Source organism: Equus caballus, chromosome 2 (genome assembly GCF_041296265.1).
Source record: "Equus caballus isolate H_3958 breed thoroughbred chromosome 2, TB-T2T, whole genome shotgun sequence".
Lineage (NCBI taxonomy): Eukaryota > Metazoa > Chordata > Mammalia > Perissodactyla > Equidae > Equus > Equus caballus.
This window is the reverse complement of record NC_091685.1, coordinates 40,366,746-40,385,837: the sequence shown is the minus strand read 5'-3', so window position 1 is coordinate 40,385,837 and position 19,092 is coordinate 40,366,746. Positions and strand designations below refer to the sequence as shown.

The following is a 19,092-nucleotide window of genomic DNA, read 5'->3' as shown; positions in this document are numbered from 1 at the left end:
GCCATTAATTGGTGCTCAAGCACAACTGGCTCAATTTTTCTAACTTTCTCGAAGAGTTCCAGGCCTCTTTTCCAATTAGTGCTGCCCAAGTGAGGGCAGCAGACGTCTGGCCTGAAGGGAAGCTCTGCAGCCCTGGCGTGGCTGCACGTGGACTTGTGATCTTGTCCTGCACCCCTGACAGGGTCTTGTCTCTGCCTAAGAGTGATTTTCTGCAATTGCAATGTAATGGTCATTTGATTCCTCCTTGGGGACAGGCAAGATTTGTTAGGTTCCTGCATAAATTACGGGGGATACGGTAGCCCAGAGAGATGGCTGTTTTAATGGGGACAAGTTACTTTCTTTGGTTTGTCCTCAACATTAGCTTCTGCGTGTGGCCCCTCAGGCTGTGATGAAGGTTAAGTGACAGGCCAACAGGCCAGGTGGAAGCAATCAGATACGCCATTTACACAGGCCTCCGGGATAAACAGGAGTGGACAAACTGCTGTCCAAAGTGGTTTTCCCAATTTACATTTCCATCAGAAGTGCATGAAAATCCCAATGCTCTACATCTTCATCAACACTTGGTATTTTCAGCGTTTTTCATTTCAGCCATTTTGGTTGGTGTGTAGTGGCATGTTATAGTTTTAATTTGAATTTCCATAATGACTAATGAGCTTGAGCAGCTTTTCATGTGTTACTGGCCTTTTGAATATCCTCTTTTGTGAACTAAGTGCCTATTCACATCTCTTGCCGATCTTTTAATTGACCACTTTTTATTGTTTGATAAGAGTTGTATATATACAGTATACACAGAGGTATACATTGGAGACATCTTGCCTTTTCACGCGCTTTACGATGTCTTCCAAAGGGCAGAGATGATTCCTTTTATTGCATTTAATAATGTTTTCCTTTATGGTTAAGGTTTTTTGAATCTTAAGAAGTCTTTGCTTATCCCAAGATGCTAATCTCCTATATTATCTTCTAGAACCTTTAGTTTTATCTTTCACACTTAGAATTTAAATCTCCTCTGGACTTGAAGTTTTGCATATGGTGTGAGGTAAGGGTCAGAGTCTTTTTTCTCCTATAAGGCTGTCTAGTTGACCCAGCAGAACTTCTTGAAAAGTGTCCTTTCTTCACTGTTTTGTGGTGCTATCTTGTCATAAATCAGGTGTCCATATATGTGTGGGCCTGTTTTTTGGACATATAAGTCTGTTCCATGTATCTATTTGTCTATCCTTGTGCCATTACTACACTGCCTTAATTACTTACTGTAGCTTTATGATAAATCTTGATTTCTAGTCGGGTAATTCCACCAAATTTATTCTTTTTATTTAAAAATGTCTTAGCTATTTTAATCCTTTGCTTTATTTAACTTAATTCTCACAAAAGTCCTGTGAGGTGAACTAGTTACGATTCTTATCTCGATTTCACAGACTGGCAAACTCAGAGAAGTTAAGTAATTTGCCCAGGGTCATATAAGTATCAAGTGACGGGAAGGGATTAGAATACAGATTTGTCTGATTCTAGACCCAAGTGTTTAAAGTCCTTCATATACCGCCTCCATAATCCTCAAGCCAGATGACTCCTTCAGGGCATTAATATGAATGCACTACAATTCTAAACCACCCATTTCCAGTTAAAAATCTTGTTTCGAAACTACAAAAAGCCACTTTCCTGGTGAGACTCAGGAAAACAAAGCAACAAGAGACAAAAGCTTCTTGGATTCCTTCCACAGCCCCTCTGTCCTCAGAATAATCATCACGCCACTAACCTGCACTCAGAGGGTCCCTCAGGCCTGGCTCCCCTCCACCTCTCCAGCTTTAACTCTCACTACCACTCCTCTCCCTTCTTGACTCATAAACCACGCTCGAGTACTCGAGTACTCCTAGTAAGCCAAGATCTAGCACACAGCTGCACCTGTGCTCAGACTGCCTTCTCCCACTTCTGGCTACGTCTTCCTTTTTCTGTAAAACCTGTGTATCAATTCCCTTGGGAGGCCTTCCAGAAGTTCATCTGGGTTGGGCACTTCTCCTCCCTGTCGCCTATCCTAGCATGTCACACTGTCCTAGAGTTCGGCTGTCTCTCCAACTAGACTGTGAGGCACTTGAGGCTGGGCTGGTACTTTCGCTGAGTTCTGCAACTTGCATGGTGGCTAACAGAACAGACGTTTGCTATCAAGTCCTGAGAGAGACCAAAGACAGACTTCTTTTGCTAGGTGCTATAATTAAACAATAGGCTCTAAGAAGAGGCCTGAGAGAAATGATTTCTAATAAGTCCAGGACACACTCTTTGGTAGAAGTGGAATTTAGAAGGCTTAGGGAGGAGACAGAAAGATCTTGTGTGATGGACTTAGGCATTCAGGTGAGACAGAACTAGGACTGCGAGATAGAAGGTCAGGTATTAAATGGCTATACATGATTAGACAAGCTGTGACTCAAAAGACTTCAGAAGAACTAAAATATTCCCATGAAGTACACAATTAAACTAACAACAAGGCAGGTTCTTCTGAGATGCAATCATTCAACAAACTGAGAGTTTGGTACTCTGGGTAGCTGTTCCTCTCCCTCACCAATTGTGAAAGTGATGGTTTAAGACGAGGCAGGGGCAGGAATACACTACAAAAGGAGGAGTCTCTCCAATGGGGACATTTTCAAGAAAATGAGACATGACACTCCCTTTGGGCGGGAGAGACCACCTCCAGGCCTTCTCAGCTCTGTGATCCTGAGGCTGCCCGAATGCTTCCAGCCTGTGCTGCCACCCAAGGCAGTGTCGCTCCAACTGCGCAGTCTTTGAGAAGTTCCAGGCTAGTAACAGCTCACTGGCTTTTCTCCTTAAGAACATAAGCTTTATTTTCATAAACGTTTTTCCCAGGAGCACCAAGATGATCACCTTTCACCACCAGCAAAATGGAGAAAAGGAAAAACTCTAAGATGTCCAACCCAGGTTTTCCACATTCTTTCAGTCTATTCCAATTTTTAGGGTCACTTTGTTCACTGAAGGGCAGAGAAGGGATTAGAAGCCTCTCAGAGTAGGGAAAACTGCTCTAGTCCCCCGCATTCATCCTCGTTTTCTTTACCGTCTTAGCTGTACTCAAAACAAGGGCTTATTTTTCCTTCTTTTAGAAATTCAGAATCTAGGACATCTGAGGGTTGTGGATATTTTGGAGGATAGATAATCTTCTGGCATGGGAAATACTTATAATTAGCTATTTTTCTCAAAATTTTGGGAGGGTTTATTGACATTTGGGCAGCTTAGGCACTTTAAGAAAATCTTCAAACAAAAAAAGCTTCTGTCTCCAACTTACACCTTATGTGAGAAATAAGTTTCCAGAAAATAAGTGTCAGAGAGTAGGCACTCATGCTAAAAGCTAGATGCTTCTGGTCCAAATTTAGGAACCCCCTCCTACCTTTCCTGGAAAGGATTGCTCCATGGGTTGCAAATAGGAATGACTGATTTATTTTCTTCCCTGATATGAAAATCTATTCATAATATTTTCCTGTTTGGGCAGGGGAAGCAGCTACTAGGAAGAACAAACAAAAAGCTGACTGGGAATCCATAAAGCTCCATTGTTCCATGATATTTTCTCTACCTTGTTGCTACACGGGAGCTCCAAGATGGTAGGGTCCCATGTGATGTTACATATGATTGTATAGCACACAGCACTTTTGTGGCACACATGCTGTTTAAGCTCAGTGTCACCGGATGGCCAGATCATCTTGAAGATCCTCATGGAGTTTAGCAGACCCTGCTAAATGACTCTGTTGTATGCTGACAGTTGGGGCCAGGTTCTCATTAGTGAAATGAACTCCATACAGCTAAGACTGCAGTGCCCAGCTGGGCTAGGTATTTGCAAAAAGAGACCAGGGACCGGCTGACAATGCCAATTCTAAACAGACTCCTTTGGGCAGAATGACAAGTTGCTGTAGGGTGCCAGCAACATCCTTACCCCTTAGTAGGCAAAGGAGACTAGAGAGGTGAGAAAACAAACCTTGATCCACTACTGCTTTTTGATTTAGAGAAAAAAAATGTGTTTGGTAACTCCAATTGCCTGAACAGAAATGACTTTCTGAGCAGCTAGAAGCCCCAACTGGAAAAGGACTCTGGGGGCTCTTGGCAGGGAAGGAGAGTTGTCAGGCGGCAGGCTTGTGTGTGAAGGACCCACACCAAATATGAGTGAAAAGTTCATTTTAAGAATTTAAGGTTTGCTGAAATCCCAAGTTTTTTCCATTTGTTTTCAAAGGAAGAGTGTCTTTCAAATATAGTACATAAAAGTTACAATATTCCCATTTCCAGGGATCTATATCATATGTAGAGAATAATTTCAGATTTGCAAACCAGATTGCATAGAAAGAGGGAATTGAGACTCTAGATATGGATTTATTAGGTGATGGGGATTCTTTTCCCTCTGATTTAATATATTTTCCAAGTTTAGAACCATGGCCCAGGATGGGCCTGTCCTCTGTTCTGCCTAAAGACCGATGGAAGTGTGAGTGACCATCCCAGAACCATGTCCAGAAGTCCTAAGTTTTCATCCCTGCTGTCATCTCTGACACCTTCTTGCCAAATGTCAACTGTGAGAAGCTAATACTGGCTCACTCTTTGTTGAAGGAGAAAGCATGTTAAAAAAAAGTTAAAAAAAGCAAATCGTGTGGATACAAATAACAGTCTTTTTTTTTTTTTTTTGCTTCCTAAGAGATTTACTCTACCCTTCTATTTTTAGAGCTTTTCTAAGTTGGAAATTTTCAAATGTGAGCTAGTGTGAAATCCAGGTTGAAAGAGGGTTTTGTAAAACACTGAATGATGATCAGAGAAAGAAATAACCAGTCTTGCTAAAAGCACATTCAGCAAGATGTCCAAATACACCAGATCCTCATATAAATAGCATGGATTACATTAACAGGCCTCCCTGGGTGAGTAGAGAGTCCTATTTGCAACCCTCTTTGCCTACCTTATGCTCACTCCATGATTATATAACCTTTAGAGTGGAATGTGGAAATTCTTTTGACCCTGCCCTGCTTGCTGATAGAGCTGAGCCAGTGGCTGGCAGGGGCATAATCTAATAGGCGAAACTGGAAACACACAAATTCAGTCCTCTCATCTCAGCCCACAGGCTGTGCAGGCAAGGAAAGAGAAGACTGGGCCCTTTCTCCCTCCTCCCCTCCTCTGGCCTAAGTTTACGCTGACTTCACCCAACAGGCACCTGACCCTCCCAGATGAGCTGGGAGGGGCTAAAGCGCCATGCCCGGCCATGGTGGGAGTGGAGGTGCAGGCAGCAAACAATATTTAAGATGCTGACTTTGTAGAGCATTCAGGCTTAGGAAGGACAGCTATAGGATACTCAATTAAGCTGCGCTTTCAGAAACTCAAGCTTTGAGAAAGTCTAGCAAAGAGCAAGGCAAGAGAGAAAACAACAAAGTGGGAAGCCCATCAAGAGTGAAAGGGTAAGGCTGTAATTGCTGCAGCTCTGCAAACCTTAGCTGGGCATATCCAGATTCCCCCAAGGGAAGACCCTTCCTCACCCAGGCCCAGGGAAGATGCTGAAAAAGATTCTCTCACCTGTGACCTGGCTTTGCATTTTTGTCGTGGCTTTTGTCAGCCACCCGGTGTGGCCCCAGAAGCCCACTAAGCTCAAGACACCTGCACAACTCAAAGTGGCTGCCTGCTGTGAGGAGGTGAAGGAGCTCAAGGCCCAAATTGCCAACCTAAGCAGTCTGCTGAATGAGCTGAGCAAGAAGCAGGAGAGGGACTGGGTCAGCGTGGTCATGCAGGTGATGGAACTAGAGAGCAACACCAAGCGCATGGAGTCAAGGCTCACAGATGCCGAGAGCAAGTACTCCGAAATGAACAACCAGATTGACATTATGCAGCTGCAGGCAGCGCAGACTGTCACTCAGACCTCGGCAGGTAAGGAGAACACGTCCTCACACTACTCACCACCTTCCCCCTCAAAGAGCCGAGCCTCTCTCATCTATAGCATTGCTTCTATATAACTTGGCTGCCAGAATGATTACTGCTGGTTCTTTTGGGGTATACTTTTTTGGGTACATGTCACTGGCTCTATTTTCTCTTTAGTAAAGGCTTACAGGGTATTTCTTTTGATTTCTAATGTTCTGTAAACTCACCCAGTACCTTCATAGATCTCTTATTCACACAATGTTTCAGCATATTGAAAGAATGAATTACCTTCCTAGAGCACAGAGAGATTGTGTGCTTTGTCCAAAGTCACACAGCAAGTCTTAGAAACATGGTTCAAGTCTCCTGATTGGTCCACTTCCTAACCGAGAGCTGACAAGCTGTACCCTCATTCCTAAGGAAGCAGGAACAAACACCAAAAACATAACCCCTGTTGCTCTGGAAGCAAAAGTTTTGCCAAAAACAATTGTCTCATGTCTCTAAGATTTAGTGGAATGGGCATGAATGAAAATTTATATCCTCTCTGCAAACCTCTCTCCTCACTGGCTGAGAATTGAGTGTACAGACACTGCTCAGAGCCATTCTAAGAATTCCTTTGTGTTCAGGAAAGGAGAGGCTCCTGTGGGTCCTCAATTCCCATATTTCTATTTTTTTCCCATGATCTCAGATACAATTCTCCCAAATACTACAGGAAATAAGAAAATGCAATGCTGAAATTTGGATTTTTAGTAGGCCAAAATAAGACATATTTAGCGTTTTCTTGTGCAAAATAACTTTCAGTTTCTGGTTAGCCTGGCTCAGACGGCCCAACATGAATGTATTGTTGAGAGACAAATTTGGTTTTCTGAAGTTATCAGGAAATTATTAGTTGTAAGGAGCCTATCCCATAGATATGTCGTTTCTTGCTGATAGAAAAACTTTCAGTCACATTATAAAGCAAGTCAAGAAGAACAAATTAAGTCACTGATAACCCTCAGTTCAAATGAAGAAAAAGTTCTACAAGGAAATAAGCTTGACTATTCCGTTACCTAAGGCAACGTGTGTAAGTCACTTTCTAAGCCTGTACTTCCTGACCCTCAGTTTGGGGCTGAAAGGTATTCTTAGGCCACTTTCCAGGCAGGCGAGTCCTAATTTGGTCTGTGAGATGAAACCAGACACAAGGAAGACCAGGCCTGACTGAGGAATCCGACGGCACCACTTCCTAGGCCTCAAACGGGGTTTTCTCACCTCCTAGCAGGGAGTTTCTTGGGGGTCAAATGCAGCTCTCCTGCCAGGCCTCTTACTCTTCTTGCCCAGGACATCATTCCTTATCTTTCTTCTCTTTCACCAGGTGCTGAGTCACCTTTATACTCTAAGCAGGTAGCCATTTGGAGAAAGCAGTAAGTTGATGCTTTCATCAGTAATAGGAAATGAAGAACTCTGATGGCAAAGGCTGGCATCCCCCCTGTCCCCTCCTCCAATGTGCTGGGACAATTCTCAGGAGGAAGTGCCACCATCTGCCATCTGTGTGCTCTCCTCTGAAAGGCCCAGTGAGGTGGTCACCAGGAAAAGAATCCAAAGACACAGAGAGCAAGAAGGGCCTTCTGGACAGTGAGAGTTCCCACTCTCTGAATCCTAGCAGGAAAGGCTGTCTCTTCCACAATGCTCTTCGATATTTACAACAGGGAGACAAAATCAGGCATAAAGCAGTAGACCCCAGGGCAGCTGAGGAAGCTTTAAATCAACCCCAGAGTGAAACCCAGCCTGTCCAATGCTCTCATCTCCTTGTTTTACTAACACTGCCAGGGCAAGGCCTCCAAGGGCTCCTCAAGGTGTTTGCATTTTCATGTGAGAATCAAGCAGTGTTAGGCTAAGGGGGAAACACTATAAAATCTATCTCCCTTAATTAGGGTCCTGGCAGGCAGGCAGTAGCTACGACCTCTTAAAGACGACAAAAACAAAGAAATAAGCCAAGAAACAACAACAAAACCAGACACTATGAGATACTCATGACTTTTCTGGTAATAGAGGCTGGCTGTCCTAGAAGGTGAATTTATTAAACAGGAACATCTGTTATGTGGCCCTCATACACAGTAACGTTTCCAGAATTCATGGCCTAGAACTACAGCAGGATAGTTTACTTCAGAGTTGACCTGAAACCACCTGTTGATTGACCTATTGATGCTATCCAGGTGAAGGGCTTCCCCATCTCCCAGCCTCACCACCAGGGGAGCCAAAATACATCCCCTCTTGGTCTCTCAATGCCCAACTCTCCCAAATCCAGACACTGCCTACTAATGAAAACTCATGTGAATTTCGTGGTAGAAATGAAGTCTCAGTTTTTTAACTTTCAATTTAGATATAGCAGGAATGCGTGCTTGCCACAGAGCCCTGGGTTTGGATGCTCATCCCTGTGGTTTGCTCCTTTTGTAGATGCCATCTATGACTGCTCATCCCTCTACCAGAAGAACTACCGCATCTCTGGAGTGTACAAGCTTCCTCCTGATGACTTCCTGGGCAGCCCCGAGCTGGAGGTAAGGTCTTTACAGCCCACTGCCCATGTTCTACCATCTGTCCTCTACCCCTCAAAGGGCTGGGGACGACAGGGCTCCTCATAGACTAAAGAAAGAAAAACTCAAGACAGAGAAACAAACACACCAAACACCAGAGAGCTATCCAAACACTCAACTTATCGGGGAAAAACATGTAGGCATCTGTTTTGCCCCTTCGAATAATTTTCAACCAAATACCAAACCTTCTAACCTAGATTAGATAATTCTATAACCACCACCTAACTAGTTGAAATCTCTTGCCATGTCCTAGAGCACTTATTCTTTGGGGGAGGAGAAAAAGAGAACATGTAGAGAGTATATCAGAAGTATCTGGATTTTGTTTCCTCTCAACTATATGTACACTTGACCCCATCCTCATTTTTTGAGAATTCTTTCTCAGCAAACCACCCCGCTGCCCCGGCTCGCAGCAGCACTGGAGTGGAATCACTGCCGCCTGAGCCAGTGTGACTGTGGCAGTGCACACTTCCATTGGCTCTGCGGGGAGGGGAGAAACGTAGGGAGGCCCACCCTCACACTCCTGCTGCCTGTCTCTTCGGGTCCCTGACCAGAGCACCCTCCCCGCTCCAGGTATTCTGTGACATGGAGACGTCAGGCGGTGGCTGGACTACCATTCAGAGACGAAAGAGTGGCCTTGTCTCCTTCTACCGGGACTGGAAGCAGTACAAGCAGGGCTTTGGCAGTATCCGTGGGGATTTCTGGCTGGGGAATGAACACATCCACCGGCTTTCCAGACGGCCAACCCGGCTACGTGTGGAGATGGAGGTGAGCACAAGGCCTGGGTCCCTGGTACTGGATCAGGCTGCCACACCCAGCTGCGCACAATTCTGGGGGCACTATTCCTGTTCTGATTCACGATAGGCTTGTATATTTATTATGATGGTTTTCCTGCAGGTTGCAGTACAGTTAAGAAAGAATAGGTTTTTTCCTATTTTTCATAAACGTGAGGCTATAGGTGCAAAGAAAGAGGCTGGACTCAGGCCAGAGCACACTAACCCAACAGCCATCTGGGCTGAAACACTGTGGTCCCTGCTCTGGCCTGGGGTACAAAGTCCTCTATGTGCAAACTTTATTGACATTGGTTGGCAACTCTCATCAAAGGCCTTGAAGCAGCACCATATTCTCAAACTACTTCATCTGAGTACGACAAACTACTTCATCATGACATCTCTGAGTGGGATACAGCAAAAACACACATCCACACCTTACAGACAAGGACATGAAGAGATACAGAAAGAGAGATTAACCAAGGCCATATGGTGGGTCAGGAGAGAAGTCTGATTTGGGACCTGTTTTCCAAGGGTAGTGTGGTAAACAAGGAATAGAGCCTTACTAAATTCCCAGCAGAAAAAAGATGTATGGCTGTGGGCTGGAGAGAGAGAAGAGGTGCAGGGTAGTATGAGACAAAATCCTGCTGCAGTTTTTCTAGGCTCTGCCTCCTTCCCGACAGGACTGGGAGGGCAACCTGCGCTACGCAGAGTACAGCCACTTTGTTTTGGGCAATGAACTGAACAGTTATCGCCTCTTCCTGGGGAACTACAGTGGCAATGTGGGGAATGATGCCCTCATCTATCATAACAACACAGCCTTCAGCACCAAGGACAAGGACAATGACAACTGCTTAGATAAGTGCGCACAGCTCCGCAAAGGTAAGATTAGGGGGCTGGGGTCAAGCTCAGGGGTGAGCCCACAGTCCCACTTGAGGAGAAAGAGTGAATTTATAACTGCATAGCTGGTATTCTGGCTTTGGTATTTCTTTTTGATATTGGCTCTAATTGCTTAGCTACTGTTCAAAAACACTTGACAAATCCCGAAGTCTAATCTTTTAGCTATTTCCCAGGGGAGGACATACTCAGCTTACTAGTACTGTTTCCTGTGCCAGGTGGATACTGGTACAACTGCTGCACAGATTCCAACCTCAACGGGGTTTACTACCGCCTTGGCGAGCACAACAAGCACCTGGATGGCATCACCTGGTATGGCTGGCATGGGTCCAGCTACTCCCTCAAACGGGTGGAGATGAAAATCCGCCCAGAAGACTTCAAGCCCTAAAGAGAGACCTGCTGTGGAGCAGGGCAGTAGAAATGGAGACAAATCGAGGCTAGGCAAGTGTGCGGAAGGAGAGGAAGAGAGCATAGAAAGGGTGGGGATAGAAAATGGCCTATAACCTCCACTGAGAGAGTAAGTCTCTGAGGTGCACAATAAAATTATATGTACCAAGGATGTTACAGTAAATGGGATGAAGTATTTGAACACATTGGGTCCTGGCACATACTTCTCAGAGGGCTGGCCTGAGTGGGTTCTCTACCTGTGACCCCTGAAATAGCAGTGGCTTCTCTTTTCCACATAATTTTTCTGTGAAAGAATAATAATCGTGAGACCACTTGATCCATTTACTCTAAGGCCTAGGTTACGTGAGGGCAGAAAACAAATCCCTTTGCTAAAAACAACCATTCTATTTTGATCCTCCGGGAGGGGTCTCGGGTGTGAGAGAAAGGAGTGAGGAGGGTGGTGCAGGAGAGGAGTTTCTATTTTTAAACCTTCAGTTCTATTTTTACCTTCAGTCTATATGTTGTTTTTAAAATGACAAGAACTGTTCTGCTGGAAGTGAGCCGACCCAGGCTGGACCCGCTTGGAGGAAAGCGCAGGGCAGTGGGCCTTGCATGTGTCTTCTGAGCACCTTCCCTGCTCGGCCTCAATCAGGTACACTAAAGTGGGTCTAGTGGCAGCTGGGAGCTCCAGCAGCAGGTGGGGATAAGTCCCTTGTGGATGCTTGCACAAAACTGCCTTAAAATAGTCACAGTCAATATAGCTGTATCTATTCTATTTTCTATTTACTCTGTAAGAAAAGGGCTCAAAGAGCTTCCTCTTTTATCTATAAAAAAATGGCTGAAAAATTAAGGTAGATGACACTACGGTTAATAGTTCATGCTGTGTATAAGTATTTTCCTTTGTAAAAATAAAATATTGTAGTTTGTTTTAAACGTTCAAAGTTTCTTTTTCCTTCTACAATAAACTCCTTTAAAATGTGTTTGTTTTTAAATGATTACCATTACCATTTAGAGCATGGTAAAAAGTGGAACTGAAAAATCAGAGGGTGAGCAGTGACAAAGACTCTGAGTTTGGTGCAGTCTTCAGGGAAACCAAGGGAGGAGCAGGAAGCCAAAAATGAAAAAGCGAGGGACAAAAAGGGCAGCAGCCACTGCTAAGAGGTCAGATTCTGGCACACCTACCTAACCCCGACAGAGGCCAACGCCACCACTGGCTTCAAAACACTCTGCAAACCAACACTCTTACTTTCTACTTGAACAAACTAATACATATGAAGAAGGAAAATATCTTTAGCCATAACAGATGTCAAATAATCTTGACCTTTAGGAAGGCATTTTTCCTTGCCAAAAAGAACCATTCCCTCGAACCAGTCAGTATAAGGTAGGCCATTATTCTTACTCAGTATTTTCTACTGTACCTACAGTCCTTTGATTCTTGGGAACTTAACCTTAAAAACAAGAATCTCGGGGATTTTCAAAGAAATAAGTGAGCAGAGAAGTACACTGTAGGAAGGCATCCCATGGGACAGGCAGGATGGGGAATCTGAGATCCCTGGCAGCCAGCACAATACTGCTAGGAAAGAGAGGATAAAAAGATCGGTGGCGGGGGGTGGGGGGGGCGGTGGGCAGCCCGGTGGCACAGTGGTTAAGTTTGCACGTTCCACTTCGGTGGCCTAGGGTTCGCCAGTTCGGATCCTGGGTGCGGACATGGCACCGCTTGGCAAGCCATGCTGTGGCAGGCGTCCCACATAAAATAGAGGAAGATGGGCATGGATGTTAGCTCAGGGCCAGTCTTCCCCAGCAAAAAGAGGAGGATTGGTGGCAGATGTTAGCTCAGGGCTAATCTTCCTCAAAAAAATAAAAAAGATCAGGGGGTTAAAAGGAGATGAAGAGGAGGAAGAACGTAAGATGCCTATGGCAGAAGCAGCTAAAAATTCTCTCTCTCATCTACTATACACCCCCTAACTAAAAAAAACTGAGGCTCTAGGCAACAAAAGCTAGAATAAACAAGTGGGACTACCTCAAACTAAAAAGCTTCTGCACAGTAAAAGAAATTGTTTCAATCAATAAACTGAAAAGGCAATCTACAGAAAGGAGAAAATATTTGCAAACCAGAACCCCTCATAAGGGGTATTAACATCCAAAATAAATAAAGAACTCATACAACTCAATAGCAAATAATCCAATTTAAAAATGGGCAAAGAATCTGAATAGACACTTTTCTAAAGAAGACATTCAAATGGCCAATAGGTACATGAAAAGGTGTTCAAAATCACTAATCATCAGGGAATGCAAATCAAAACCACAATGAGATATCACCTCACACCTGGTAGGACAGGTATTATCAAAAAGGCAAGAGATAGTAAGTGTTGGTGAGGATGTGGACAAAAGGGAACCCTTGTACACTATTGGTGGGAATGTAAACTGGTACAGCCACTATGGAAAACAGTATGGAAGTTCCTCAAGCAATTAAAAATAGCACTACCATATGGGCCAGCAATCCCACTTCTGGGTACACATCCCAAGGAAATGAAATCACCATCTCAAAGAGAGATCTGCACTCTCATGTTCATTGCAGCATTATTCACAATAGCCAAGATACGGAAGCAACCTCAATGTCCTCTGACAGATGAATGCAGAAAGAAAATGTGATATACACACACACAATGGAATATGATTCTGCCATAAAAAAGAAGAAAATTCTGCCATTTCTGATAACATCAATGAATCTGGAGGGCACTATGCTAAGTGAAATAAGACAGGAAAACAAATAATATATGGTATTACATATTTGAAATCTTAAAAAAAGAAAAGTTGATTTCACAGAAACAGAAGAGAACGGTGGTTGTCAAGGGATGGGGGAATGGGGAAATGGAGAGATGCAGGTCAAAGGGCACAAACTTTCAGTCAGAAGATGAATAAGTTCTGAAGATCTAACGTACAGCATGGTGACTATAGTTAATAATACAGTATTAAATATTTGAAATTTGCTAAGAGTAGATCTTAATTAAGCATTCTCACCATACCCACAAAAAAGAGTTAACTATGTGAGGTGATAAATGTGTTCATTATCCTGATCTTGGTAATCATTCCATAATGTATATCAAATCATCACATTGTCTACTTTATATATATACAATTATAGTCATCAATTATAGCTCAATAAAGTTGGGGGGAAAGCATCTATATTGTACTAATCAAAACCTATAGTTGCTGAAATTTACTCATATTTTTTATAAACACAACTGAGAAACTGAAATATCAACTTTTTGTGACAGGTTAATGTTAAAAAAAAAAATGTTACCATAAAAAAAACCCCAAAAACAAAAAACTGAGGCTCTAAGTCAGCCTTTGTGGTTGAGTTCACCCTTCTGAGAAAACTTCTGAGAGAGAGCGGCAGAGGGGAAGGGAGAGCAGTTGTTAAAGAACACAGAGACTATCCCAGCCACTTCACCTGCAGTGGTGCAAAGTCTGACCATAACTACCATTTTTAAAGCACCTCTTCTGGTGCAGGTTGACGATGGATACCAAGGATTCAGAGATGAGTACAGCACAGTCTCTGACCTTAAAGAAGACAGAACCATCAGGAACCAAAAGGAGAGCTCAGTGTCACTCCTAAAGATAAAGAACATTTTGCTCTGACCACATCCTCTAAGATCTGTGAGAGAAAAAGGTATGAAAAGTATGAAAAAGAACAGGCCTGATAGCCAGTTGTTAGAGCTGCATGTCCACCCGTAAGCACTGGCCCTGTTTTTAGTTTTACTTCTGCAGATGTCTCAATCAGAAAATTTTTTTAAAAATGGGATTACTTTTACACAGAAATCGGAATATAATGACATATACCCCAAATTTATATAATGTTATAAACCAATGTTACCACAATTAAAAAATTAAAAAAAGAGGGTTGGCCTCGAGGCCTAGTGGTGAAGTTCAGTGCTTTGAAGACTGGCACAGGGGCCAGCCCCATGGCCGAGTAGTTAAGTTCGTGCGCTCCGCTACGATGACCCAGGGTTTCACCCATTCAAATCCTGGGCGCGGACATGGCACCGCTCATCAAGCCATGCTGAGGTGGCATCCCACATGCCACAACTAGAAAGACCCACAACTAAAAACACAACTATGTACCAGGGGGCTTTGGGGAGAAAAAGGAAAAATAAAATCTTAAAAAAAAATTAAAAAAAAAAAGATTGGCACAGATGTTAGCTCAGGGCAAATCTTTCTTAGCAAAGATAAATAGATAAATAAAATAAAAAATTAAAAAAAGAAATATAATGATGTACACCTGAAATTTAAATAATGTTATAAACCAATCTTACCTCAATAAAAAAAAAGAAAAAAAAATGGGATTACTTGTCAGGGCCTGGGCAGTGCAAGCACCCAACTTTGAGCTCTCTTTTACTTGGGGTGAGAAGGAAGAGCAGGTGCTACAGATGGAATGTGTGTCCCCCTCAAATTCCTATGCTGAAGCCTAACCCCAGTGTGATGGTGTCTGCAAGTGGAGCCTTTGGGAGGTGTTTGCACCATGAGAGTGGAGTCCTCATGAATGGGATTAGGGCCCTTATAAAAGAGACCGAGAGTTTGTTCTCTGCTTTCCACCATGTGAGCACACAGGGAGAAGCTGGCAATCTGACAACCTGGAAGAGAGCCCTCACCAGAACCCAGCCATGCTGCTCCCTGATCCTGGACTTCCCAGCCTCCAGAACTGTGAGAAATCAATGTTTGCTCTTTAAGCCACCCAGTCTATGGTATTTTGTTATAGCAGCCCGAATGGACTAGAACAGGAAATAGGTACTGAGATGTGGGGTACTGCTGTAACAAACACCCAAAAATGTGGAAGTGGCTTTGGAATTGAGCAATGGGTGGAGGCTGGAAGAGTTTTGAGGTGCGTGCTAGAAAAAGCCTAGATTGCCATGAAGGGATTTTCAAAGGCAATTCTAGTGAGAACTCAGAAAGAAAAGAAGAGAGCTGGAGAGAAAGCTTCTGTCTTCTTAGAGAACACCTAAGTAATCATGAACAGAATGTGAGTAGGTATACGGATGATAAAGGCCATTCTGATGAGGTCTCAGATGGAAATGAGGAATGTGTTATTGGATAATAGAGAAAAGGCAAACCTTGTTATAAAATGGCAAAAAATTTGCTGAACCGTTCATTTTATAGTGTTTTGTGAAAGGTAGAACTTGTTAGTGATGAAACTGGATATTTAGCTGAGAGGATTTCTAAGCAGTGTTGAAGGAGTAGCTTGGTTCCTCCTAATTGCTTATAGTAAAATGTGAGAAGAGATAAATGACTTGAAGATGGAATTATTAAGCAGAAAGGTACTAGAACTTAAAGATTTTGGAAGATTCTCAGCCTATGCATATTGTAAAAAATGAGAAAGTGTGTTTGGAAGAGACCGCTAAGGATATAGCCATGCAATGCTTTGATAAGGAGATGAGTATGGGTGTGAACCATGGACCTAATCAGCTACTCTAGCAGGAAAACTACCAGGTTGAACTGAACAGCAGAGACAGGAAGCAAGGAAGGCAGGCTTTTGGAATTCTTGGATTTTACAGGACAGGACTATAAAAATATTCAGGTGAACATGCACTATTCTTCAAGACAAGGGAAGAACTATCCGAAAGGCGATTTAGAGATCATCAGGGCTGCCTCCTTGTTCTCAAAAAAGGGGATCACTGCCTTGTTTTTAACAGGCCAGATGAACTCTGCCCAAAGCTGTGGGGGTGGAGTCACCTTGTCTACCTGACAAAGCTACAGGGGCAGGACCTCCACCCCAGTGGGTCCAGAAGGCACACTGTCACCCGAGTGGGCTTGGAGGGCAGAGGATCCACCCAAATGGGATTACTTTCAAGTCTTGAGATCTCATCAAGTTTGCCTTGCTTCGTTTTGGACTTGCTTGGGCCTGTCACCACATCCTTCTTTCCTATTTCTCCCTTTTGGAGTGGGGATGTCTATCCTATTCCTGTCCCATCACTGTATTTTGGAAGCACATAACTTGTTTAGTTTCATAGGTTCACAGCTGGAGACAAATTTTGCCTCAGGATGAATCGTACCTAGAGTCTCAACCATACCTGATTTAGACGATATTTAGATGAGACTTCAGAGTTGCTCCTGGAATGAGTGAAGACTTTGGGGGCTGTTGGGATGGAATGAATGTATTCTGCATGCAAGGACATGAATTTTGGAGGGCCAGAGGGGGAATGCTATGGATCAAATGTTTGTGTCCTCCCAAAATTCCTATGTTGAAGGCTAATCCCCAACGTGATGGTATTTGGAAGTGGGGCCTTTTGGAGGTGTTTACACCATGAGAGTAGAGCCCTCATGAATGGGATTAGGGCCCTTATAAAAGAGACCCAGAGAACTTGTCCTCTGCTTTCCACCATGTGAGCACACAGGGAGAAGCTGGCAATCTGGCAAGCTGGAAGAGGGTCCTCATCAGAACCCAACCATGCTGGCATCCTGATCTGGGACTTTCCAGCCTCCAGAACTGTGAGAAGTGTCTGTTGTTTAAGTCACCCAGTCTGTGGTAATTTGTTACGGCAGCCTGAACAGTCTAAGTCAGTAGGCCACCAGACCTTACCCTAATGCTATGGGCTGACGAAGTAAAAGCCGTGTCTATATGTGTGTGTTTCCAAGTAATCCAATACCCATTTAATCCTCTGTTCCCTTAAGAAGCCATTATAATTACTGAAATACAGGAGCTTTGAGGAGATGGGGGTAGTTTATCGTGTCTCCATGTTAGCCTTGGTTTGGGGATTACACACGGGATTTAACTTGTCCTAGAGCAGACAGGTAAAAACGTCAACAGGTAGGAAGACTGACAGATTGATCTGGCAGCAAGAGAACAATATTGTTAGCACAGCACAGCTCTTTAAAACAAAAACTAAGAAAGAGCTGTGCAAAGATGTTTTTGTGTATGGTTAATCTGATTTTTTCAAAGACAATTTAAGGCAATTGACTCAAACGTTTATACTAGAGTAAGCTTTACAAAAGTGGACAAATGGTGAAGGGAAAGTAAGAGTAGGAAAAACAAAATAAAGTTGAAGCGGGAGAGGGCAATAGACAAAACAGGAAAGATGTCTGTAACCTGTTAGAGGTGGGCCAGGAATTGAGCTGCAAGCTCTCCAGCAGCTACTGTGAGGAAGGGAATTCAACCTATCACTGAAGAGCAATGTCCCCACCACTGAACCAAAGTAGTGGCTCAGGGACGTACAACTCCCAATGCTCTCACTCCAGGAGGAGTTTCCATGAGGCTCATCCAGAGGGCTGAGGGAGTGCTGAGAGCATTAATAGCAGCTTTGCCTAAGGTTGTTTCCTAAAACTTTCTTCAGTGAAAGTGATGGCAGAACATCGTAATGGTGCTTAGAAGAAGCAGTTTTATGAATTCAGTAGGAAAAGCTGCAAATGGAAACAAAAAAGAAGCGTAGTGGGAAGATCTGGGAGACCAACTGAAAGGAGGCAAAACTGCAAGCTGAGCTGAATCAGGCTGGGAAAAAACCAGAGCATAGAGCCGCAGCTTTACTTGGGAACAGAGGTTTTTACTTGTTTGTTTTCTTAAAATCAAGATCAATCTGCAGGAAATTCTGAGGACTTATTTTCAATTATATTGGCTTACGAAGTTAAATGACCTTCTTAAACACTTTTCCAGGGCTCTGACTATGTCTTTCTACTATAAATCTGTATAAACATTAATGCTTCTATGATTGTGTCAAATATAGAGAAAAACCTAGGGTAGGATAAGGAAGGTGTCAGGGAGGCATCAAAGAGAAAAAGGATAGCAAGGAAGTTAATGTGCAAAACTAGTTATTTGACATTGAAGTTATTATACTCACTAAGCATGAATGGACGGATGGGAAGAAGAAAACACAGGTTTTCACATTCGCGGTGCCTAACTTGAAACTGAAGCCTATGCCATAGGATGGCATGTTTGTAACAGTTCCTCTGTGGTATTTTAGAAATCAACATTCTCTCGGAGTCCAATTTGGGAAAAAACATGATTCTACTTCTATCTTCTTGGTCACTTTTTAAAGTGTTTAAAGGAACACTTTTTAGCATTTACTCTAAAGCAGAGCTATCAGAGAACATGGCTACTTGATTATCCTCTCAAGTGAAGAACACTCCATACACAGCTGCTTCAGCCACAAAGGAGGGATTTATTAACCAGGTGATTTTTCCCTAAACTATCTGTAGCGAAATAATCGACACATTAGCACTTACATGAAGATAATTAGATCCCAGAGTTAATATTCTCTGATAATCATTAGGGGAAGTGAACAGTTCTTCAGGAACAGGAGCTAATATTTCAGGCTGCTTATAATTTCATAACACCAGAAAATTTATTAAACAACCTATTTTTTCTATACCCAGAAGACTCAAAACCATCTTATGAGAGGAGAGAACATAACCAAATCAGGAGAAAACACCAATGAATCTCAGACTTCGCTCTGCCTTTTATATTCCTAGAACTCCGGAGGAGGAAGACTCAGGCACCAAGATATTTATCAATAAAACCCCACCCTGCCTTTGGGTGGCCTTTGAGGCACAGGAACCAGTTACTTCCTACTCCTGTTCCAGAGAGTGCTATCTAACCCAGACATAAACTC

General features: G+C 43.3%; 2 protein-coding genes across 9 annotated transcripts in view; one reads left to right on the top strand and one right to left on the bottom strand.

Annotated features, from left to right (window-relative positions):
* MTOR (mechanistic target of rapamycin kinase) overlaps positions 1-19,092 on the bottom strand; it is a 119,477-nt gene that overhangs the window by 52,676 nt on the left and 47,709 nt on the right. The gene's annotated exons all lie outside the window — the stretch shown is intronic.
* ANGPTL7 (angiopoietin like 7) lies at positions 5,088-11,472 on the top strand. The gene is made up of 5 exons (XM_001492433.6): positions 5,088-5,883; positions 8,305-8,405; positions 9,012-9,206; positions 9,892-10,090; positions 10,324-11,472. Exons 1-5 carry the CDS (start codon positions 5,514-5,516, stop codon positions 10,491-10,493), a joined length of 1,035 nt encoding a protein of 344 aa, XP_001492483.1. The 5' UTR covers positions 5,088-5,513; the 3' UTR covers positions 10,494-11,472.